This window comes from Lissotriton helveticus, chromosome 2_1 (assembly GCF_964261635.1).
Source record: "Lissotriton helveticus chromosome 2_1, aLisHel1.1, whole genome shotgun sequence".
NCBI classification, from domain to species: Eukaryota; Metazoa; Chordata; class Amphibia; order Caudata; family Salamandridae; genus Lissotriton; species Lissotriton helveticus.
The window spans coordinates 150,236,942-150,261,184 of NC_136059.1; the positions used below are offsets into that span (position 1 = coordinate 150,236,942).

The following is a 24,243-nucleotide window of genomic DNA, read 5'->3' on the forward strand; positions in this document are numbered from 1 at the left end:
AGAGAGAGTGTGGGTCTACCAGTTTAGGGTTCCAGCAGATTGCTCTCCTCAGTCCTTCTCTTCTGGGTGTTTCACATACACTACGGATGCATTGCACCTCACTTTACCTTAGACACCCCTCCAGCATGGTTGTTGGGCTCTTTTCCTTTCTCACCAGTAGGCAGGCTTCTTGGCACTTCAGAACAGTTGCTGAACTTCTTCAGTAAGAGATCCAGGTGATGTCCCACTGGGTAACCGGCTGTCAGGCCACAACTGCACTGCAGTCCTGTACATTCTCTGAAGAGAACTACCATTCTTTGCATGTAGAGGACTTGGAACTGGAAATTGGGTCCCACTTTTAGTCACCAAAATTAAACAGGGGATGTGTATCTATGGTCTATAACTGTAGAACCAGTTTGGGGCAGTTCTTTCAAGTGTCCTTTCCAGGCTGTTCTCCAGGCACAGTATTAGTGTTGAGTGATGGGTCTCAAAATAGGGTAGTCTGCAATCTGCGGCAACCACAACAGTGCCAAAAAGAGGCAACGGATTTTTGTACCATCTGTCATCAGGCAACTGATGGAGTAGTCAGGGGATTGGAAGGACTCACCAAAAGGTTTCCTCACCTTGCGCAACAGAGTTTGAAGTCCGACCATCACCCCTTCCATCCTTAAAACAACGCTGTTCAGCAATAGTAATCAGCAACTCTTTGTTCAGCAAAAACCCTAAATGAATAACTATAGGTGCTCAGTCTCTAGGTCTCCTCACTCCAGCTTCAGGAACGTAAGCAATAGAGTTCCACTGTCTGGGAAAACAATCAACTCCAACCTGTGCAAGTGCCAGTCCAGAGGTATCCAAAATAGATTCCAAAGGCCTCCATTACACTGGTTTACTCACATACAACATACATGTATTACACAGGCTACACACATCCACAAACACACGATAAGCACCTTGTGTGGCCCCGCGTGGCTTCATAAACCTTGAGAAACGTAATACAGTGCAAATCGCTGCGTTGAATTACTCTGCACCAGGGATGTGCTTCCAAGTGTGTTGCATGTCTGTTTACCGAAGCAATATTCACAGATTTGTATGCATTCACAGATTTACAAGAACAGGTAAACCTGGGGATGCGCCAGATAGATATGCCTCTCCAGGAGAGGCATAACGAGGCATAACGAGGAGAAATATCTTTAGTTTCCATGCTTTTCCTCTAACCATGTGCCCTGCATTCTGCAGTGCACATAATAGGAAAAAGCCTTTAAGGATTATTTGTGTGCAGGAAGGTGCCCCTTCCTTCACAAAAACAATCATTCCTACAACACAGGCACCTGGTATAATGGTGCTTGTGTTGGCATAAGGCTGCAAGAATGGCACCAGCGGAAAAGGACAGGATGTGCCACACTGGATAAATACAGCTCATTCCTGCCCTTTCCTTATGATATAGGGCAGGGCAGCAAGGTGACGTGCTGCCTGCCCTGCACCACACAAGTCATAAATATGCCCCTTAAGTTTCAAGCTTTTATTATCAAGGAAACCTTAGATCTACACTTGATTTCTATTCTCATGGGACAGAGGGGACTGTTGTTTATGAATTTAGTTGTGATATCGCTGACAAACAACTAGGAGTACAAGTAAAATTTATTTATTAATCGAGGGACCCCCCCCCCAAAAAAAATTGGGAGAATCTAAAGACGGAGAGAAAAAAAGAAACTATCACTATTTAAACATGTTTTACCGATAGCCTTGGTAAATAAAGGAATCTTCTCTTTGATGTTATGTGGATTTGTGTCGCACAATAATCACCCAAGAGGGTATCCAGACACTTGGGTAGGTGTGTCAGGGTGTGGTCCCAAGGGTGTCTATACGAAGAGCCAGGCCTTCAGCTTCTTGTAAACCTCAAGTGAGGAGGATGCTATTATGTGTTGAGGGAGCTCGCTCCATGTCTGGGCGACCAGAAGGTTTTGCTTTTGCTTTTGATGGGAGTGTGTGCGTGAGAGTGAGGCTGAGCGTAGATGTCTGGTGGGTTGGTGAAAGTATATGCAGCTGTTCAGGTATTCTGGTCCTGTGTTGTGTAGGGCTATCATATGTGTGTGTGAGAAGTTTGAATTGGCTGCGCTTGTAAATGTAAATGTGTTTGTATTTAAATAACACACTTCTACCCAGAGGTCTCGTAGCGCTGTATTGATACCGCTGTGGAACCCATCCTGGCTTTCCTGTGAAATGTCCACTCCTGGGCACCCCCAAGGCGAAGCCAGGCATCCAAGCGCTGCTGGGGCCGTTGTGGAGATTAAGCAAGCTATTGCCCAGAGTCACAGAGTGGGACCCATGATTAGACTAGGCACCGAGGCGAGAATTATCAGGTCTGGGGAAATTGAGTCCAAGAGTCGCCAATTGAACCCTGGTCCCGGGCCAAACCTCTGCACCAGGGTCTGCCGCTCTAACCATTGAGCCACGCATCTCCACATATATGTGAATAGGGAGCCAGTGAAGCTTCCTGAGGTGCGCTGTGATGTGGGTGCGGGTGGCAAGTAGGGTATGAGTCTTGCGTCGGTGTTCTGGATGGTCTGATATCTGTGCAGGCTTTGTTTGGAGATTCCACCAAAGAGACTGGAATCACTTCAGGCAGTAGGGCTTTGTAAATGTATGGTTTGCAAATGTTCCTAATGTCAACATTAATAAGTAGAAACATTGGTAGGGTAGCAACGTTTCCTCTGGTAAAAGAGGGCTTTGGTTTTCCCAGAAGGTGCCTATTGACAGCATGACACTATACAGGAGGCAGTACACAAGGCATGAACTGTTTAATGTTAGCACACCCATTCAGATAGCAATGTAATTAACCTGTAATGAATTAAAGTGTTACCTGTTTCAGTAGCAAAGGGTACATACGCTGCCCTTCCAACGTCATCAAAGTGCGGGTGTTCACTGTCTATTACTACCTTCAAATGAGCTTACACTCTGTGTTTAGGAGTAACTTTAACAAGTGGTTCCAAGAAGAGAATGACCATACAAAATACTAATGATGACCCAAAAAGATACATTTGTGCATGTTCTGTGTATTTTTCATGGTTAGACTCGAATTGTCCTCCACCCTGACAACGCTCAACTCTTCTACTATCCCATATTTACGCATTCATTGAATTTGGAAGTGGAATTCAGAATCAAAATGTACTATTTGCACAAATACTTTTTTATGCATCCAAGTTTAAAAAACCTTTGTGAATTCGACCGATATTGCTGCCGAAGGAAGTGACTCTTACCTTTCCCAGTTAATTTATTTAACCGCAGTGTGCCATTATGTGCATCCCCAGGAGATTTTAACCTGTAAGATGAAATTGTAAATCTGTTTTTAATTAATGTAAATAAAGCAACATTGAGCAAGAGTAGATACAAGTTAAAGTGTAAAGTGGATAGATTGAAAAACCAAATATAAATGAATGTGTCGGGTTGTTCTATTTACCTACAGCTGTTTAAAAACGTCTGAACATATAGAACAATGAAAAAGTTTCTTACCTTTGATAACTTTCTTCCTGGTGGATACTTTTTCCAACCACAGATCCCACACGTGTACAATGCTGCCAAGTGCCAGACTGAAACCAGAGAATTCTTCAGCAACGCGCTTGCGCCCCACCAAGTGGTGCCATGTGCCTTTGCAGTGACTGTGTACCACCCCGGAAGTGACACATGGAGGAGTATACAATTACCACTACTGTTCAACAACATCAGTTCCTTGTTTCTGCAACCTTTGAAAACACATTGGGAGCTCCATTTCCACTTCTGTGGTCTTCTGACAACTTCAACATTTCTGCCACAAAGTGCCATGGAAGAGGTCTCGCCCAAAAATTACAAGATTCAAGCTATGCCAGGACTGCATAAAGCAGATGTCAGTCACAGAACGCACAAAGTGGGATTCTGCTGCTTGTGCTCTGGTCACAACTCTACGTTATCCCACAAATATTCCCTCAAGCACCCAGAGGCAATCCACAACTCTAGGACGTTGAAATTAAGGCGAACAAAGCTGTACAAAAGGGGGTGGTGATGGACGGAGCATCTGAACCAATCAAACACTCACACCCAGTCAACAGATCTGGGTTTAATCCATTAAGGGTCACAGTTGAAACATACACCTCGCGCTCACTTGAGTCCAGCTCTTGTGGTAAGTCAAAGTGAGAAACTTAAGATGGACTCAACCCCATCCAGCCACTCAAAATCAAGTGAGAAGTCTTTAGGATGTAAATTAAAATACCCTACTCTACAAGCTTCTTCTGACTCCAACCCAGCCCCGAAACTGGTTCCGGCTCACAAGACCATCGACAACTCTACAGCCTTCAAGGAGCCCATGCTACAACGCTTTGGATGTTTCCGGTATTTCCAGCCATGCCTTTGGACCCCACGGAGCTATAGAGGCCTACGGATGGACTTCTGGTGGCAGCCACTGTCTTGAGGACAATGGACACTGTGGAAGCCATTTCTGGTCCTGTATCATTGCCAGTCCTGGCTTCCACCCCAGCTCCTGGGTCCAAGCCAGCCATTTCCAACAGCTCCAGCCCTAGACCCAATTCCATTTTCCAACCCTGAAATGACATCAGCCTGCTTCAAACCTATGTTGCGCTATGAGATGTCAAAAGTGCATCCACTCATTCACTTATCTGTGGACTCCACCTCAACGCTAGTCCTATAAGAGGCGAGAAGCCTTATTTATATCATCCACTCTGATGATGATGCAAAGTTAAACAACCTGCCTCCTCCCACATACTGATGAAGGGCTTTATCATAATTTACAGAATCCTAGTGGGATAGATACATCTACAAAGACTGAGCTTGGCTGGACCCCTCATCCACCAATGGTGGAAACTGCCTCTTTTGCAGTAATAGTGCAATGGCAGCAGAAGCTTTAGGACTTACGTCAGCCCTTCATGTGTTTATGAAAGTGATGGCGGTGGTCACTGCCATCTTCGGAGGTGTGCTCTTGTACCTCGATGACTGACTGCTCAAGGCAGGCTTGCTGTGGTCAGTGGTGCATCACCTCTGAATGGCAGCCAAACTCTTTGGGGCTTTCTAACAATGAGCAAAAGTCCCACCTGAGCCCCATGCAAAGGATTCCCTTCACTGAGCCATCGTGAACCTGGTGGTATTCAAAGCCTATTTACCACCGCATCACGCCCTGAGCATTCGGGCTCTATCATGTTACTAAGTAAGGATGGTAAGGAGGCTTCTTGTGCTCCTAGCATAGAACATCCTCGTTATCCCTAATAGTGGCATATGAGTGCCTTAAAGTAGAATCACAGATTTTCATGAGCCCAGTGTGAATGGTACCTCACCAACTTCATTCAACTCTTCATGAAACAGCACTGACCTTCTGCTCTCCTGTCCTCACCCACATTTGATATGTGTGACAGATGCATCGATGCAGGGTTTGGGGGAGTCACCTGGGAAAGGTGATGATCAGAGGCACCTGGCATCCAGCGGAGAGCAAACTCCACATGCATTTGAGTGATTCATCTGGCCCTGAAAGTCTTCCTTCCATCCATAAAGGGGAGGCTGGTACAGCATGTCATGAACACCCTAACTGCTGTGTGGTACTGTTATAAACAGGCTGAGTGGGTTCTATTTCCTGCGCAACAAAGCCATATACATCTTCCTGGTTGCCAACCAAGAGTTCACTTGAATAATTTAATTGAGTGATACCTGGGGCATGAGGAAATATGTAAAGATGAAATTTCAACATGGAGTGTATATGTGCTTTTTAGCAGCCTTCTAAGCACCAAGGCAGGACTCAGTGCTAGAGTATAAATGGAACCAACTGTTGAAAATGTCCCTTTTTGCAGGGTTACCCTCGAAATGTTTTGCCTTCCTCCTCCTACTTATAGCTGAAGTCGTTTTTGTTAGCATCAGGACTCTGTGCACTTTACCACTGTTTACCTGTGCAAAGGAGCTTGCACTCACTCCCTAAAACATGGTAGCATTGGCTTATATCCTTTTGGCATTATGAGAAATTCGATTGTAGATTGACTGGGGTGTGAGCCCTAGTCAAGCAACAGCCACACTCCTTTGCAGGGTGAACCACAAAAAGTCACTACATTAATCTGTGCTTAACTCTGGGTAGCTTAGCACAAGAAGCAGTCAGGCTTAACTTGGAAGCAATGTGTACATTATTTATGCAGCACACAAAACGTAATAATGTGAAAACACGAGAAAAATTCCAAACCGATTTAGGAAAATAGATTACATTTTAATAAATTATTTGACACCAAAACAATATAAATCCAATGAGTGAAACCGGAGATGATATTTTTTTAAACTTTTAAGTGTAAATAGCACCAACAAGGGATATCTGATTGCGCTAGAATTGGACAACGTCAAAAGTTCAGGCTAACAGCGATGGAGCGAAAGTCGGCTACAGGGACCAGGCCTGGCCCGCTTAGTCCTGGATGCTTTGATGTTGAGGATCTTGTCGATGGGGCTTGCGATGCGCAGTTGAAGCGATAAGTCAGCCCCAATGAGCTGGGAAGCTGCGATGCAGAGGTTTACCGTCGTCGTCGAGGCTGCTGTCAACGGTGATGCGAGGAACTTGCGGTAGGTAGAGCATTATGCAGAGGCAGTTCTGTAGGGGATGTGTTGACTCCGATCCACGCAGCAGTGACGATGCACCAGTTCTGATCCACACAGCAGCTGTGATGCGCTTGTTCAAATCCATGCAGCAGCGGTGATAAGTTGGTGCTAACCCACACAGTTGTGGCAGTGCACTGGTTGTGATCTTTGCAGTGACAGCAACTGGTGTATTCTGCTGGAGGAACACGTCATACCCACTTTCAACTGTTCAGGACTGAGGAGGCACCATCTTGCAGGGCAAACTCACAGAAGGTAGAGTCCAGCTGCAGAAGCAGGGAATTTGAAAGTCTTTATATCCCTTAGACTTCAGAAGAGGAGCCCAACCACCAAGCCCTTGGAGTCACTCTGGGATCTGTGGTCAAGTGATGCAGGTCCAGTCCTTCTCACCCAGGCAAGGAGGGCAGCTGGCAGCAGATCAGCACAGCAGGGCAGCAGTTCTTCCAGAGCAGCAGTCCAGCAGAGTGGCAATCCTTTAGCAGCACAGCAGTTCTTCTTCCTGGTGGAATATCCACAGGTCTAGAAGTGGACTGACGAGTTGGGGCCTAAGGTCCAATTATTATACCCAGTGGTCCCTTTTAAGTGGGGAAGACTTCAAAGACAGACCTTTTAAGTGCATAGAGGTCCTCCCTTCCTGCCCTGGATCCAAACTAACGACAGGGGGGTAATTATCTCTCTGTATGTGTACAGGACACAGTCCATTCAGGTGTAAGCGAGGCTGTGTCAAGCTTCTCTCTCACATCCTGCCAGGATGACCCATCAAGTCACACCTAAGCTCCCACTATATCTGACTATCAAGGGGGAATATCCAAAGCCCAGATGTCACCCAATGCAATCAGAGACAGGTTGCAGGCATACAGTCCTAAGAGTGGAAGAATTGCAACTTTCTTAAAGTGGCATTTTCAAAACTGTAATGACAGTAGTGAAGTAGTGTGGCTCACTGGTTAGAGGCGGCAGGCCTGAGAGCAGAAGTCAGCCTGGGACCAGGGTTCAATTCCCGACGCGGCAGGGTCGTGGACCTTGGTCAGCGGACTCGATAATTCTCGCTTCGGTGCTTACTCTAATCAGGGGTTCCACTCGGCAACTCTGGGCATTAGCTTGCCTAATCTCCACAACGGCCCCACCAATTCCGGGGATGCCTGGCTCCACCTTGGGGACTCCCAGCAAGGGACCATCCCACAGGGAAAGCCAGGACGGGTTCCCCAGAGTTATACAGTGCCGGGACGCCCCGTTGCTGGGGCAGCTGTGCGCTTTACAAGTATACTACTACACACACAAATGTGACTTTGCAAATAAAGAGGATTTAATATTACAATTCCATAGGTACCAAACATGACTGTTCTACCTCCTCCCAATCATGAATTGCAGCTTATTAAATGCAATAAGGAATCCCCTATGGGAAGGGTCGGCCCCAGAGTAGTGAAAAACGAATTTGGGACTTTTTCACTAACAGGACATGTAAAACTTGAAAGTACATGTCCTACCTTTTAATTACATAGCACCCTGCCCTACTGGCTGCCTATGGCCTACCTTATGGGTGTCTTTTATGTAGTAAAAGGGGAGATTCAGGCTTGGCATGGGGTTTTAAACAGCAATATGGCAGTGGGTTTTAAAAGTTGATATGACAGTGGAACACTGCATTCAGGCAGCAATGGAAGGCATGGGACATGTTTTAAGGGTGCTACTTAAGTGGGTGGCACAATAGGTGCCGCAGGCTCACTGGTAGCATTTAATATACAGGCCCTGGATATATAGTATATAGCTCTACAAGGGACTAAAGGGAGTAAATACAACATGCCAACTAGGTATATGCAAATCAAACCCTGTTTAGGGGAGTGAGCCTAAGCACCTTGGCCCTGGTTAACAGCGGTAAAGTGCTCAGAATCATAAGGTCAACAGAAGCCAAAATACAGCAAAATTAGAGGCAAGCAGGCACAAAAGTTTGAAGGAAGAACACCCTAAGGCTGACAAGTCTAACAGGCATATTTAACCTCTCGACCGCTCGAGTGAAACCGGACCTTGCATACCAGCCCTTGGCCCCCAAGCACAGCAGCACTTTACTCAGAGCCCCTGGTGGGGCTATAAAGACAGCGTGGCGGTCCCGCGACACGGGAGACCGCTCGAGTGAAACCGGACCTTGCACACCAGCCCTTGGCCCCCAAGCACAGCAGCACTTTACCCAGAGCCCCTGGTGGGGCTTGAAAGGCAGTGCGGCGGTCCCGCGATGCGGGAGACCGCTCGAGTAACACGCAGAGGAATACCGGGTGCCATTGTCGCCCCAAATTAACGAAGCATTTGTTTTGGGACAGAACAGCTCAGATGCGGAGAATGGTAAATTCATATCCGACCAACATTTTGGTGAAGCAGATAGGAGAGATTGGCTCTTCTAGCCCGACTGCAGCCAAAGGAACAGGACACCACCCATACAGATTCACATCTGTGCAGCAAGAACGGTGAGCAGATTCCCCAATTGATAGTTTGGTGGGAATCTGTGGCACGTAGAGCCATCTGAAGCTGCCTTAAGTGGCTTTTGTCCTCCTGGGATTATCGGTGAATCCGCACTAGCATTGGGAGACGCATCGCTGGTGTTGGTTGCCAGTACCTGGGGGCAGCGCAGGAGACTTCAGAGCCCAGGAGCTTGTGGGGGCAGCACCTGACATCCCGCCCCTCCCACCATGGGCCTAAATACTTCAGTGTCCAGAGGTGGGCCAGGTAGCAAGAAGGGGTTCTGAATTATTGTGCGTGTGGCAAAAAGTCATATAAAATGGGGAAAAGAAAAACCATGGAGGGTGGGGTGGCAACAACATCCATGAAAAAGGGGAAAAAAGCCAAAAAAACAGCACATGCAGCATCTAATTGTGTGCTTACCCGAATAGAAGTCATTGTGGATGAATGTGTTGAAGTATTAGTGGGGGACGCAGATAGTAATATAGTGGCCAGTGTTGCTCCCCCAACTGTAGAGCAGGTGACTCAGGGTAGGAAAATGGCAATCCCTGCTATGTTTAATAAAAAAGGAATTGCTAGCCTCCCCATCTGTGAGGTCCACAGCCCAGCTGAAGGGCTAGGTGAAGTAAACCCCTTGTTGAACCCCCCTAACAAAGAAGCAGAGGGCCTGGAGGACGTGACCCTCATGGGGGATAGCATCGGGGATAGCATTCCCTGTTTCAAACAGATTTGCAGTGTTAGAAAGGCTATCCGGGGACGTAGAAGAAGATCTACTAAGGGTAAACAGGGTAGTAGAGTCCCCAAACGATGCCCCTCGATCATGCTCCAGTTGCAGTAACAACAATATGTTGTTGTTGCAAAGAATGAATATGCTTGGGGAAGAGATAGCCCTGATAAAGGAGATGATGGCTGAATTAATCAGTAAATTGGGATCAATGTGGGGTATAGAGTATATACCACCATCTACAGTGAAATGGTCAAGGGGAACAAGGGTGGAAGATAACATGTTGAAGGGACCCCGGCCATTGTCGCCTTTAATAGACCCAAATAGATCATGTGCAGGCCCCATTGGTAGAAGCCAGGGTGCTTGTGCCAAACAACTGGATCCCACCCCTTTCAAGACAGCGCACCAAAATGCATCCACTGGAATATATAGGCAAGTGGGAACGAATAAGTTTGGGGCCCCTGTAAGAAATTCTGCTACAATAGTCTATATGACTAAAGTCCCAAAACTAGGCAGTTCCTCGGGATATGAAAGTGCTGAGGCCATTCATAATAAAGCAATACATTGGCTACAGCACGTTAGGGGCTGCAGGTCTATTATAAGGGAGGATATGGTAGGGGTAAAAAGCGTTTCCCTGCCCAGTTCCAGGACAGATTGTATTGAGCTTCAGTTAATCAATTTAGAATTGGCGGAGAATCTAGTGGCCCTAGAATATCGCACCTCCCCCCCGACACATTCTGATATTCAAATTAGGCGTTTGCCTCTTTGGTCTACAGCCAGGGAGCCGATCAATCCAGATCTCAACACTGTGGATTGACTGGACGAGACTCCCCTTAGGCCCCATTTGACAGGTACCCAGAGGGTCAGGGATGGTGAGAGAAGTATTAGCATAGACAGTGCAAAGCTAAACCCTTGTGTGAGGGATGGGAAGAGTGGGAACAAGGGGGTTACGACAGCTGCCCCGTTAGTGAACCAGAAGGTGATACAATTGATCTCTTGGAACATAGCTGGACTACAAAAAAAATTGGTCATACCAGATTGGAATAATTTCATCGACAAATTTGACGTCTGCTTGTTTCAAGAGACTTGGAGCACGGTTCCCATATATAAATCTGGGTACTCTACTTTTTATACCCCTGCAACAAGTTCCGGGAAGGGTAGACCAGCAGGGGGTCTCTACGTGTGGATTAGGATTGCATTAAACTGGGACATTATCATCCATAATTCGCTGACAGAGGACATTTTACATCTCACAATCCATGGGCAACAAAAAGACAGCAAGATAGACCTATATAATGTTTATGCAAGAGGGTCTGCTGGGGCCCAAATGTCCAACACAATAGCAGCCCTAGAGCTAGAAATAGCTAATAGTCCCCCGCTTTCCAAAACCATTGTAGCAGACGATCTTAATTGCACCTTTGAACCTCTAAGTAGGGAAGACTTCCTGGGAATAGAGGAGGACGACATTAGATGGTCCATACATGCCTTGTCGTTGGCACCTATTATAAAATGGTCTCCGAGGGCAATTCAGATCAATGCCCTGACTCTGGAACACAACCTGAGAGCGCTAAATGGCAGGACAAGGTCTGATCCAGACGGGGCCAATACCTTTAATAGGCTTAATGGCCCATCACAAATAGATTATATCTTATTGGACATCAACTTGTGGCGATATTGAATTGATATGGAGATAATACCGTCCCAGGATAGCGATCACAACCCCTTGTGCATGAAGCTAAGGTGGGGAACAAAAAACGAAAATATAATCAAGGCCCCTTTAATGCAAACTAAGGAGGTTGTTCCTTTTAATTGCAACCGCCGGCTGAAATGGGATAGGGTTCAATCCCAGGAAGGGAATCTAAGTAAGATTAGTGAGCACTTAGCACAGATGATTGTGGACCTAGAGCAACTTGCAGTTGTATCAGAAAGCTCTCAGGGCATTTCCTTCCCCTTAGTTTATAAAAACGCAATAGAGAAAGTGGGTCAATATTTCATTATCGAGGGTAGCAGCAGACAGAATCAGCCGCAGGTAAAACCAAGTAACCCCTGGTACACGGCTTGCTGTAGGGGTAAAAGGAAGGCGCTTACTGCAGCTTTGCTCAAAAAGAATCCATCACTAGTTAGAGCGGCTAGGAAGGATTATGCTAGGTCATTAGTGCTAGCTAAACGCGAATGGGAAGAACAATATTGGCAGGATCTTAAATTCGCATCTCAGAGAAAGGATTCCACCCTATTCTGGGACTTAATCAATAAAGCTAGGAGAAGGGTAACGGAACCAATCACTAACCATATAACGGAACAACAATGGCACTCACATTTTCATGATCTGTACTGTGGCACAGATGAGCTATGTCCCCCACCGTTAGTACCTGACAGTGATGGTAGAGTACTTACAGTTCTTGAAGATCCTTTTTCCATCACCGAGGTAGGCCCCGATGGGCTCCCTGGGGATCTCCTCCTAAACGACCCTGCAACCTGGGCAAACCTCATCTTCCTAATAATGAATTTGATCTCAAGGGGTCACCCAGTCCCGGACTCTTGGAAAGGGGCGGAGGTGGTAACAGTGTATAAAAAGGGGGAGAGAGATGACCCTGCCAACTACAGACTGATCAGTCTGATAGACGTGGTCCAGAAGGTGGTTGGCAGACTCATCATCTCTAGGGTAGGGGCATGGATAGAAGAGGAGAGCATCCTTTCCCATTTCCAAGCGGAATTTAGGAAGAAGGTGGGCACGATTGATCAGGTCTTCCGTTTTTTTGCTGTTTATTGGAAGTCCGTGACCATCGGGAAAGGCAGCCTTTATTTGGCATTTATAGATCTCAAAACGGCCTTCGATTTAGTGCCACGCTCTAGATTATGGTATGTATTACAAGCGAAGGGTCTCCCCATTACCCTCCTTGAATTTATTAAGAAATTACACGAGGGGAATTATGCGAAGATTAGATGGGGTACTCCGGGCCAGTTGACAGAGAGGGTTGCCGTGAGAAGAGGAGTCCGCCAGGGATGTGTCATGGCGCCGACTCTGTTCTCTCTCTTTGTGAATGGGGTGGTGGACCATTTGAGAGAGGACCCAGCCGACGCCCCATCCCTGGCGGGGTAAAAAGCACCTACCCTGCTCTTTGCAGACGACACCCTCCTGATCTCTAAAACCCCTTCTGGCCTTCAAAAGCTGCTGGATCGCTTTAGCTCATTTTGTGAGGATAGAGGTCTTACTATCAATTCTTCCAAGACAAAGCTTATGGCCATTGCACCTTCAATGAGATTTAAGAATATTGTCTCCCTTAATGGTACTCCATTGGAGTTGGTAGATTCATTCGACTATTTGGGGGTAAGGGTTAATAGTCAGATGAATTGGAAGGCCCATATGGCCAAAATGCTTTTAATATTTGGAACAGAAAACTAGTCCTGTATGTGGGTGGCACTGTGCCCTTGCAGTAAAAACTGCCTGCCTTAAAGCTAGAAAATGAATTTTACTTCTGTATTTAATATATTTCCAGACAAAATATTTTAATTCATAAGTTTGTCTTAATATTCATGTAATCATATAATCATCAATGATACACATTTGTTTCTATTCCATATTAGTGAAGCACATGAAACATGCTTTTAAACCACAAACGAGTTTCAGGAGCGATCCTACGGGAACAGCGAAAGTCTATGAGCAACCGTGTAGCCCCGGCCCTTGCTGTGTACTGTGGAAAATTGAATTTTGCCCTGTCGTGTGTGCCTACGTGTTCCCCATCCTATGTTATATGTGCATGATCGATATGCATGTATTCCCCTATGACCAGATTAAAGATGCAATTATAGTTGTGTCCAACACTAGTATGCCAGTTATCCAGTCCCCGTGAAAGCAACGTGAATTAGGCTTCCAGGCCTATGTTGCCCACGTTTTCCATTGTGCACGTTAATTCAGCGAAATGTCCCCGTTTCTAGGCCTCATGAGGGCCCGGACACCAGATTCAAGTTCCTGTCTCCTGAACCTGCTCCGAGGAGCGATGCAGCCCCCACCTGCATCCCTGACCCTTCACTTACTTCCTGCCGCGCAGCGCGGTGCCCGGCCTGGCTCTGCCTGCCTGTCTGCCAAGAATATGTTATGCCTCCAGTTATCAGTTCAGCTCCTCGTCTTCGCATTCCTAAGCTAACGAACCGTATAAACAGCTTCAGCTATAGTCTAGTCTTCCTGTCTCCATGCAAGAGAATTATTGTATTAATGTCCATAGAAGATTCATAGCACACGCAATACATGTAGAATATATGCATGCACCAGCCTTAGTGTCAAGTAGCCTTTACCCTGATGGCTTTTAGATTCTATCAACATGTACTCCAAACACAAGATACCAGATATGCTATAGGTACATGTCGTCCTGGCACCGCAGACTTTAGTCTCCTCTTCTAGTGCAGAAGTCAGAGCCCCCAGTTCTCCCCAGATACACGTCATAGTCAGTTTGCGCGCACCACTAGGTTAAAGGTCCCAGCTGCTCGAGTAGCCCCCTCCATGTATCCACCCATTTCATGACACTTCTGTGACGTCTACATCACATGTCTATGTGCACGCCCTGTGCACGCCTACTTTTCACGCCCATGTGTTCTTATCTTACGCTTGTCACTTGTTACGCCTACTGTATGTAATGTAATTATCATGTATGCCTATATATACTGTGTACTGTTAATGTGAAGCCCCCCTGGCCTTTGCTGTCCCTCTCTCCCCTGCCCCGGCAGCTGCCATCCCGTGCCTTCTATGCCATTTTATTCCAGGCTGTCCCGATCCTGTCCCTTCCCTTATGCCTGATTAAAGCCTGTTAACCTCAGATTCCTCGGATCCTGTCTCTTATTTATTGAGCTATCTGTTATTATTAATGCATTCAAAAATAGTACCGGTAATTAATTATTTATTTACCACAAAATGGCGCCCGAATAGGGACTTACCTCTTCCCCACGATGTAACGCAGGCCCCCTGACCCTTCTACAGCCGTGACGGAACTCTACCGTGCACGTGCAGATATTTCTGCTTCAAGTCTCCCTCAGGCCCACGGAGGAGACGGAGACTGCGGTCCGGCATCCAGACGAGGCGGTGTGGAAGGCGGTTTGTCCCGACCAGAGCCCAAGCCGAGAGAACAAGGTCCGAGGTATCCGGAGGCCCACCTGTAACCGAAGCCCGAAGTTCGAAGCGCGTAGTAGTAACCAGACGTCGTAGCAGTCCAGTCCAGTCCGAGGCCTTCAGTTTCTGCTTCCCGGTGAGTACCGTTGCGGGGGAAGTATCTAGACAGGTGCATTAGTTTGTTCCTGGTCCGATGGGTTTGAGTACACAGATCCAGTCTGTACTGTTTTAGCAGTGCATCTAGTTTCTGTACTGTTTCTAGCAGTGCATCCAGTATTTCTAGTAAGTCCGTTCTCGAGAAATTCAAGTATTATGTTTTCAATGTATCAGGTAGTATTCTGTTCGAACTGTTATTTCATGTATTTTTATGTCGTGGTATGAGTGATTTGTTTGCCATTTCATTACTGTGTTTATTGTATATTGTGTTGAAGTCCAAGCATAAGTTCAAGATGCCTCTATTCTCGAAATTACGTCAGATAAAGACTAGAAAAGGGTTACTCGAAGAAGCAGTTCCTGTCCCTCCTAGGGACAGTCCTGGTCATTTTATGTATCACAAGCATGGCTTAGATGCCATATTATATCTAGACTTATGGTCAGATTACACGAAAGATCTTGAAGAGAAATACAGATGGCCTGTATCAGGTACATGGGATGCCGAGTGCATCATGCGAGTAGAAGAAGCATTATGGAAAAAGAAAGCCAGACAGTCCCAGAAAGATGCCATCGAGTTATGGCGCAAAGAATCTCACAGGAGATCCGAGAAAGAATTCAGAAAAGCAGAATTAAGTAGGGAATCCTCAGAAAAAGCCCAAGAAAGGGAACTTCTAGAAGAAGGTGAACGAGTTAGAGCAGAACAGTCAGACAGACAGAGAAATGCCCTTATTAAAGGTATGTATCCTCTTCTTGCCGAGGGCTTGCCGAAGGCAACCCCGGAAGCACCCTGTAATTTACCGCCACCCTTGGTCCCGACTAAGCTACGTCATAAACCGACTGCAGCTGAAATTTTTCTGTCGTCCTATTTGGACGATACTGTCCCAGAATATGCAAATCCTATTCTGCCTGCTCAACCTCAGCACCCTGTTAATAATGTAATTCCTGTTCCTCCAGTCGCTGGTCCCGGGAACCCTGTCCATGTGCCAGTACCCCCGGACCAGTCCACGTCACGTGTTTTGCCAGTTACCTTACCAGCACATTCAGCATTAGTAGACGATTCTAGTCCAGGAGGGGCGGTAGGAGGTGCTCCTATCACCCCGCCTCAAGCAAAACGAATGACGCTGAGAGAAGCAGCGTTACAGCGTACGCCAAAAGTGACTACATACGCAGATCTCAAGCGAAACCTTACTGATTGTGTATATGATTCAGTACCAGGTGAAGATCACATGATTCTGTATTCAGTACGTTTGAGACGCGTTGCCAACTTTTTGGCCACCCTGCCCGATATGAAAGATCATCTAGACAGAATATATCATTTTATCCGTACAGGGGAGCATCCAGGAAGTATTCACGAAGCTATGGCACACAGAAAGGTCGAGATTCAAAGTATGATTCTGCAGTTCTTGATTAACTGTTTAATAAGAGAACAAGATTATCCTGATAAAGACAAAGAAGAGATGAAAGCCCTGACAAGGTGGAGTGATAATATAGCCGAGGGAAAACACAAGACACAAGGTAGTATAGAAAGTATGTACAGGAAAATCCGTAAAGAAATTCTACGTATACACGAGAAAGAGAAAGCAAGTAGAGCAACCGAGAAAGAGAATGACTCTTCCAGTGAAGAGGTAGACAGCGAGAATCCCGACAGAATAGCGTATGTAGGTAGAACTAGATTTCCCGACCGACATTCACGCCTAGATTACAAGCAAGTTTCTCCTCATCCAGTGCCAGAACAGTGTTCTCTGGAACAAGTATTCCAGGCTACAGATAAAATTCTGAAATTACGAATAGGTTATAGTGAGCCTAGTACCATGCATGAACAAGAACTAGCCCGATCAGCAGTCCGATGGACTAGTGATTCCGCCACGTTTCCAGATGAAATAGTGGCCCAAACTTTTCTGAAACTGCCCCCAGCCGAGCAGCGTCTGGTGGGTATGTATATGATCCAGCACCTCATCACACTGTATGAGGATCAGCATTCTGATCCAGGTCCTTTGCATGATATCCTGAACGAGTTACTCCTAAACCGATGGAAAGGTCTAGGTACCGATTTAATTAGTGTTATTCTAGAACAGCGCCACAAATACAGAACGTTCCTGAACCCGCATTTTGTTCCTGTTCCACCCCCAGTAAGAAAATCATTCTACATAGACAGACAGAATCCGTTACGAGAAGTACATCCCGTTAAGGGAACGGGGGGTGAGCTAGAACGAGTATTTGTTTACACCCCCATCACGAAAATAGAACTCTTAGAAATGAAAAAGTTAATACCCTGTCACGATAAAGATCCAGCAGGGTTCCACCGTGAATTAAAAGACATGCTCCGTATGGGAGAATACACGTATCCTGATATCATCAAAATGTTAAAAGTCCTGTTGCCTGCGGGCATATATGAAAAACTCAAAGAAAAAGAATGGGAGGTGGGAGAGAAAAAGATAGATTGGACCGCATTAGAGACTGAAGATAACACACGAGTTCCAGGTACCGGTCTTGGGGAAAAAGCTAAAGCATTGCCCGAATTGTTAATACAAGTCTTGCCAAGATTACTAGCCACGAAAAAGGAAGACTGGGATGCTATATCAGCCTGTAAACAGAAACCAGATGAAGACACTAGTGATTTCTATTCTAGATTTGAGAAATGTTTCATTATAAATAGCGGTCTGAAAACAAGTAGTGAGTCATATCCACATCTTTTTGTTACTAAACTAGTCGAGAATTCAAGTCCGCAAGTTAAAAATCGAGTACTGAAAGTCGAGAGTACCTGGCAAGCTAATACTCCGTCACAAATGCTTCAGATGCTCCAGTACCACCAGAACAGAATCAGGGAAGAGCAAGAACACGAAAGGAGACGTATGAAAGACACGAAAATGAAAGTACTAGTTGCACAGTCTGTTCCCCAAGACAGTCAGAAGAGGGGTATGAGTCAAACCAGTCATCCTGCAATTCCCGTTAAAGGGACATGCAATTACTGTAAACAGCCAGGTCATTATAGAAACGAATGTGCAGTTCTGAAACATAACATAGCTACTGGTAAGACGAAAGAGAGACCACGTCCGCCTAGACAAGAACATGTTCCGCAGAATACGCAAGCACCGCAGAACGCACAACAGACAGTTACAGTACCGCAGCCTATCGCTGCAACACAACACGTTACACAACAGATGTACCAGTATGCACAGTCAGATTATCCAGAATATCAGCAGTATTCATGAAACAGCCTAGAGAGGGAGGTTGGCTTGCCTCTCATCGAGATTCCTGTAGATCAAGAGGGTCCCTATGTACACAGTCAAGTCTTAGGGAAAGACAGAAAGTTTCTGATTGATACAGGGGCAAGTAGGACTACCATCAGTCATGACGAGGTTCCAGGGGCTCCACTCTCAGGCTCTAGAAAGGTTTCCCTTGGATTTTCAGGAAAGCCTATTGTTAATGAAATATCGAAACCAGTTTCCCTAGAAGTTGGTCCATTGTCCCGAACTACTGATTTGTTACTTACGAAATCTTGTCCAGAAAATGTATTGGGTATTAAGACATTGAAAGAATTAGGTGCAGTTATTTGCTGCTCCCCAGAAGGAGTACGATTGTTTTTACGAGATTTTAAAGGTCATTATGTATTACGTGACTTTGATCCAAGATTATTGAATGTACCTCAGCATTTATGTGCGCAAGGTCCAACTGATGTAGGTTGTATGCACATTACACCCTATCGTGTCACTCTGAAACAAGGTGTTGTATTACCACGAATCAGACAGTACAAATTGCCACCTGAGGCTGTAGCAGCCTTATCCAAAATTATTGACGAGCTTATTGCTCAAGGAGTGGTTGTAGAAACTGACTCCAATGTATGTAATTCTCCTATCATCCCGATTCTGAAACGTACTGATCCAAATGCACCTCCAGTTTATCGATTAGTGATTGACCTTCGAGAACTTAATAAATGTATCATTCCCCAGTACCCGGTGGTCCCAGATATTTCTTCCCTATTGACAGCCATTGATTCCAAAGCTACGTTCTTTACTGTTATTGATCTCAAGAACGCATTTTTTAGTGTTCCCATTCATCCAGACAGCCAGTTCCTTTTCGGATTCTGTTTAAATGGAAGAAGCTATAAATTCACACGAGCACCTCAAGGTTTCACAGAAAGTCCTAGTATTTACAGTCAAGCACTTAAGAGACAACTAGACAATATTCACATGCCAACTGACACTGCCCTGATCCAGTATGTCGATGATCTATTGATCACAGCCCGTTCTGAACGTGACTGCGAGCGTGCGTCACTTACAGTCTTGTATTTCCTGGCCGAGATGGGGCACAAGGTGTCCCCTTCTAAACTGCAATTCTGTGTCCAACAAGTGGTATACCTTGGACACTTGTTGTCCAAGAGGGGTAGGCAGTTGACACCAGACCGCATCCAGTTAATAGCACATCTTCCACAGCCCAAGACTCAGAAGGAGGTACGAGCTTTTATCGGCCTCACTTCTTACTGCAGGCAATGGATTCCTCAGTACGCATATCTAGCCAAGCCACTGATACAGTTAACGACACAGGAGGCAGCCACATTGACTGTCCTCCCTTGGAACCAAGAACATACACTTGTTTTCAATGAGTTAAAGAAAGCCTTATGCCAAGCACCTGTTCTAGCAACACCGAACTACAGTAAGCCTTTTACACTTTTTGTTACTGAACGCGAAGGTACTGCATTATCTGTTCTCACACAAGATCAAGCAGGACAATACAAGCCTTGTGCTTATTTTTCTAGCACATTAGATCCAGTAGCCCAGGCCCTGCCTGCGTGCCTCAAGTCAGTTGCAGCCACAGCCCTAGCTATCAGACAAAGTGATTCCATAGTGTTAGGACACTCCCTGACAGTACAAGTTCCACACTCCGTGGAAGTTCTTTTAAACCGAACACAGACTCAGCACTTGACAATTGCACGTTTAACAGGTTATGAACTGACGCTGTTCCAGCCACACATAGAAATCAGACGCTGCAACATTTTAAATCCTGCTACACTGTTACCCTCGACTGTTCCAGATCCTGCCACACATGACTGTGTGGAGGTTGTTAACACCATGACAAAACCAAGACAAGACTTGACAGACATTGCATTACCTGATCCCGACCTGACACTTTATGTGGATGGTTCATGTATGAGAACAAGTACAGGAGAACTAGTAGCCGCGTATGCAGTGACTACTGAAACCGAAGTTATAGAAACACACCGTATTGACACCCTGTCTGCTCAAGCAGCAGAGCTCGTCGCTCTGACACAAGTCTGCATACGAGCTAAGAACCTGAAAGTAAACATATACACAGATTCATGTTATGCATTCCGAGTCGTACACGACTTCGGAGTACTCTGGCAAGAAAGAGGTTTCATGACTTCTCATGGAACCAAGGTTCAGCATGGCCCCCTCATTCAAGCTCTGTTAGATGCAATACATTTACCGACAGCTATCGCTATCATGAAGTGCAAGGCACATACGAAAGTCAATGGCATCATTTCCCAAGGTAACGATCTGGCAGATCGAACAGCCAAGCTTACAGCTCAGACTCCAGACATTCCAGTTAACACAACACAGACAGACATTCCAGCCCAGACTACTTGTATGACAGTTAAGGACCCTACACGAGACGTACTAGATATACAGTCACATGCTACTCCCGATGAAATCAAGAAATGGTCTGAACAAGGAGGGGTCCTGACAGATCAAGGATGGGTGACGAAGGGAAAAGCCACATGGTTTCTCCCCGACTCAATGGTTCAAGTCATTATTAATACCGCACACAGTCCTGCACATTTAGGAGAAAAAGCCATGTTAGACAGTATCCAGAACCTCTGGTTTAACAAGCATTTACGAGCAGCAGCCAAGCAGAAAGTGCGTACCTGCATGATCTGTTGTCAGTTCAATCCAGGAAAAGGTGTCCCAGTGGAACAGGGTGGATTCCATCCTCCTGACCACCCTTTTGAAGTCCTCCAGATGGATTATATTCAGATGGAGCGATGTCGAGGTTTCAAGTATGTTCTCGTAGTTGTATGTGCTTTGTCCAGATGGACAGAAGCATATCCAGTCCCAGATTACACTGCCGCGACCACTGCTAGGCAGTTGGTTTGTGAGTATTTTCCCCGCTATGGATTGCCGAGGGTCGTGTATTCAGATAACGGCCAGCCATTCTCATCCGAACTCATGAAACAAGTATCCCTTCTGTTAGGGTACCAGTGGAAGTTCCATTGTGTACGCCATCCCGAAGCAGCCGGTCTCGTAGAGAGACATAATCAGACTCTGAAAATCCGCATTGCTAAAGTATGCGCCGAGAAAGGCGTAGATTGGATAGTAGCACTGCCAGTCGCCCTTTTTTATATGAGAATGGTTGCACACTCCCGTTCAGGTCTGTCACCTTTTGAGGTAGTTTTTGGTCGTCCCCCAAACATGTGGGGTACACCTAGACCCCGTAAGATAACTGATGTTGACAGTAATATGCTGACAGATTACCTGGCCTCCTTGATGTCTGCACTACACTCTTGTCGTTCACAGGTTGCCGCTGCTTTTCCAGACAACACTGACGTGAAACCGCACGAGGTCATACCAGGCGACCTTGTCCTTGTGAGGAACTTCGATCGTTCAAGTCCGCTGGAGCCCCGTTGGAAGGAGCCACGGCTAGTACTACTCACCACGAGGACGGCTATCAAGGTGGAGGGCCGGAAGGGGTGGTTGCACTGCAGCCATGTAAAGCGATTCCATGGACTTCGGCCAAAGACATTTTTCAAAGACTGCCCCGTTCTCAAGGACTGCCCAGACACTGAATCTAAACTTCCCCTGTTAGAGAAAACTCCGCAGCAGGAGTATAAAGAGAAACTCAGGTCTAGTAGGTCAGCCAGTTTAATTGTCTAAGTCCCTCTCGGGTGAAGCGGTTAGACAGGTTCCTGACATGTATGAGATAGACCTTCACAGTGAGAGAGTTAGTCGAAACTCTAAGAGAATCCGTTATCAAAAGAATCTCCGAAGTAGATGTATTACTACTCTTGTATTTATAATATTTTTGAGTCTTATGGTTACAGGCATAAGTTATGCCTTATATTTATGCTTTCCTCCTATTAATTCACATGTACATATGTTTTCTAATGTTACAGCAGAGCACACTTTCAGTGAGCTGCCTCCTCACGAGTTATCCTATCGTCTTGCCATGCGTAACAATTCTTTTATTCGTATGTTACACTATTCACACCAGACTAGCAATGCCACTAATTGTTGGGTGTGTGGTCGACTCCCCCCTTTCCAGACACCGAAGGGAGTTCTGCCACTCTTTCCTTATCCGTTTTCACACAATGGTTCGTGTGGAGCATGGTCCACGTTAACGTCATCCTCAAATGATATGTCCCTTCTGAATAGAACATGTTTCCCGGACAAGGAGGGTCTTTCCCATAGAACAGGGTTAGATCTAGAAAATGAAGTATATGATCTAGGTAATTATTCCTCGAATTTCATGGTTCTGAATGTTCAGTCCGAGACTACTCCAGATTTGCCTGCTATTTCAGTTCTACCAGTCAAAGGCAAATTATGTGTCAGAAAGAATGGTTCTGTACATCTAGGACATAGTGATTGGGCTACTATGGTCGAGTATAGTGACAGTGGGAAATCTATGTTCAAAGCCTCACGTCATTCGTATTTTGTGTGTGGTCAGACCGCATATGTACGTCTGCCCCTTGATTGGGATGGAACATGTTATATTGCCTTCCTACTGCCACCAGTTTTCCTAGCCCCATCCGATTATCACAGAAACACACATCTAGTACACATTAGACATAGAAGGAAGATCGAGTCCCCAATTGTCGATCAAACTGAAACTGCTCTTGAACAGTACCAAGACTTCAATAAAGGTTTCTTTTTCTTCATAGGTCCTGTCCAGAATAGTAAGTTAATACGTAGGTTAACCAGAACCCTTGAAGCAGTAGTGAATGAGACTACTTCCGCTCTAGGTAATTTAACTGAGGAGCAATCTGCTATGAGATTTGTTGTGCTCCAAAATCGTCTCGTCCTTGACGTCATACTGGCCGATAGGGGAGGAGCTTGTAGAGTCATCTGATCTAGTTGCTGCATTTTCATTCCTAATAACGCACCGTCTGTTTATTCAGCTATAACCAGACTTCATAAAATTGCCCATCAGTTGCACCAGAATCCAGGCACCTGGACATGGTCCGGTTGGCTCTGGAGTATAATATCTGCCTGGGTATGGAAAGTATTGTCATCCCTGGGTATAGCAGTAATGATCCTATTCAGTTGCTGTCTCTGTTTACAATGTGGCCCTGCGATTTGCGGCTTGTGTGCTACATCCTGTATTCCTAGTCCAAAGTCCCGTTCCAAGACAATTCGAGACGAGCAAATGATGCTATATGAAATGATAGATGGTATCATGAATATTGATGTTTCCTGATGGAAACGTAGGGCACAAGGAGGGAATGTGGAAAATTGAATTTTGCCCTGTCATGTGTGCCTACGTGTTCCCCATCCTATGTTATATGTGCATGATCGATATGCATGTATTCCCCTATGACCAGATTAAAGACGCAATTATAGTTGTGTCCAACACTAGTATGCCAGTTATCCAGTCCCCGTGAAAGCAACGTGAATTAGGCTTCCAGGCCTATGTTGCCCACGTTTTCCATTGTGCACGTTAATTCAGCGAAATGTCCCCGTTTCTAGGCCTCATGAGGGCCCGGACACCAGATTCAAGTTCCTGTCTCCTGAACCTGCTCCGAGGAGCGATGCAGCCCCCACCTGCATCCCTGACCCTTCACTTACTTCCTGCCGCGCAGCGCGGTGCCCGGCCTGGCTCTGCCTGCCTGTCTGCCAAGAATATGTTATGCCTCCAGTTATCAGTTCAGCTCCTCGTCTTCGCATTCCTAAGCTAACGAACCGTATAAACAGGTTCAGCTATAGTCTAGTCTTCCTGTCTCCATGCAAGAGAATTATTGTATTAATGTCCATAGAAGATTCATAGCACACGCAATACATGTAGAATATATGCATGCACCAGCCTTAGTGTCAAGTAGCCTTTACCCTGATGACTTTTAGATTCTATCAACATGTACTCCAAACACAAGATACCAGATATGCTATAGGTACATGTCGTCCTGACACCGCAGACTTTAGTCTCCTCTTCTAGTGCAGAAGTCAGAGCCCCCAGTTCTCCCCAGATACACGTCATAGTCAGTTTGCGCGCACCACTAGGTTAAAGG

At 45.9% G+C, this 24,243-nt stretch overlaps 1 protein-coding gene across 1 annotated transcript in view; it reads right to left on the bottom strand.

The window, feature by feature from the left end:
* Positions 1 to 24,243, bottom strand: part of LOC144819257 (receptor-type tyrosine-protein phosphatase mu-like) — a 643,238-nt gene that overhangs the window by 174,257 nt on the left and 444,738 nt on the right. The window contains exon 8 of the mRNA XM_078677226.1: positions 3,237 to 3,298. Within this exon, the coding sequence (XP_078533352.1) occupies positions 3,237 to 3,298 (62 nt within the window). The remainder of the gene's footprint in view (positions 1 to 3,236; positions 3,299 to 24,243) is intronic.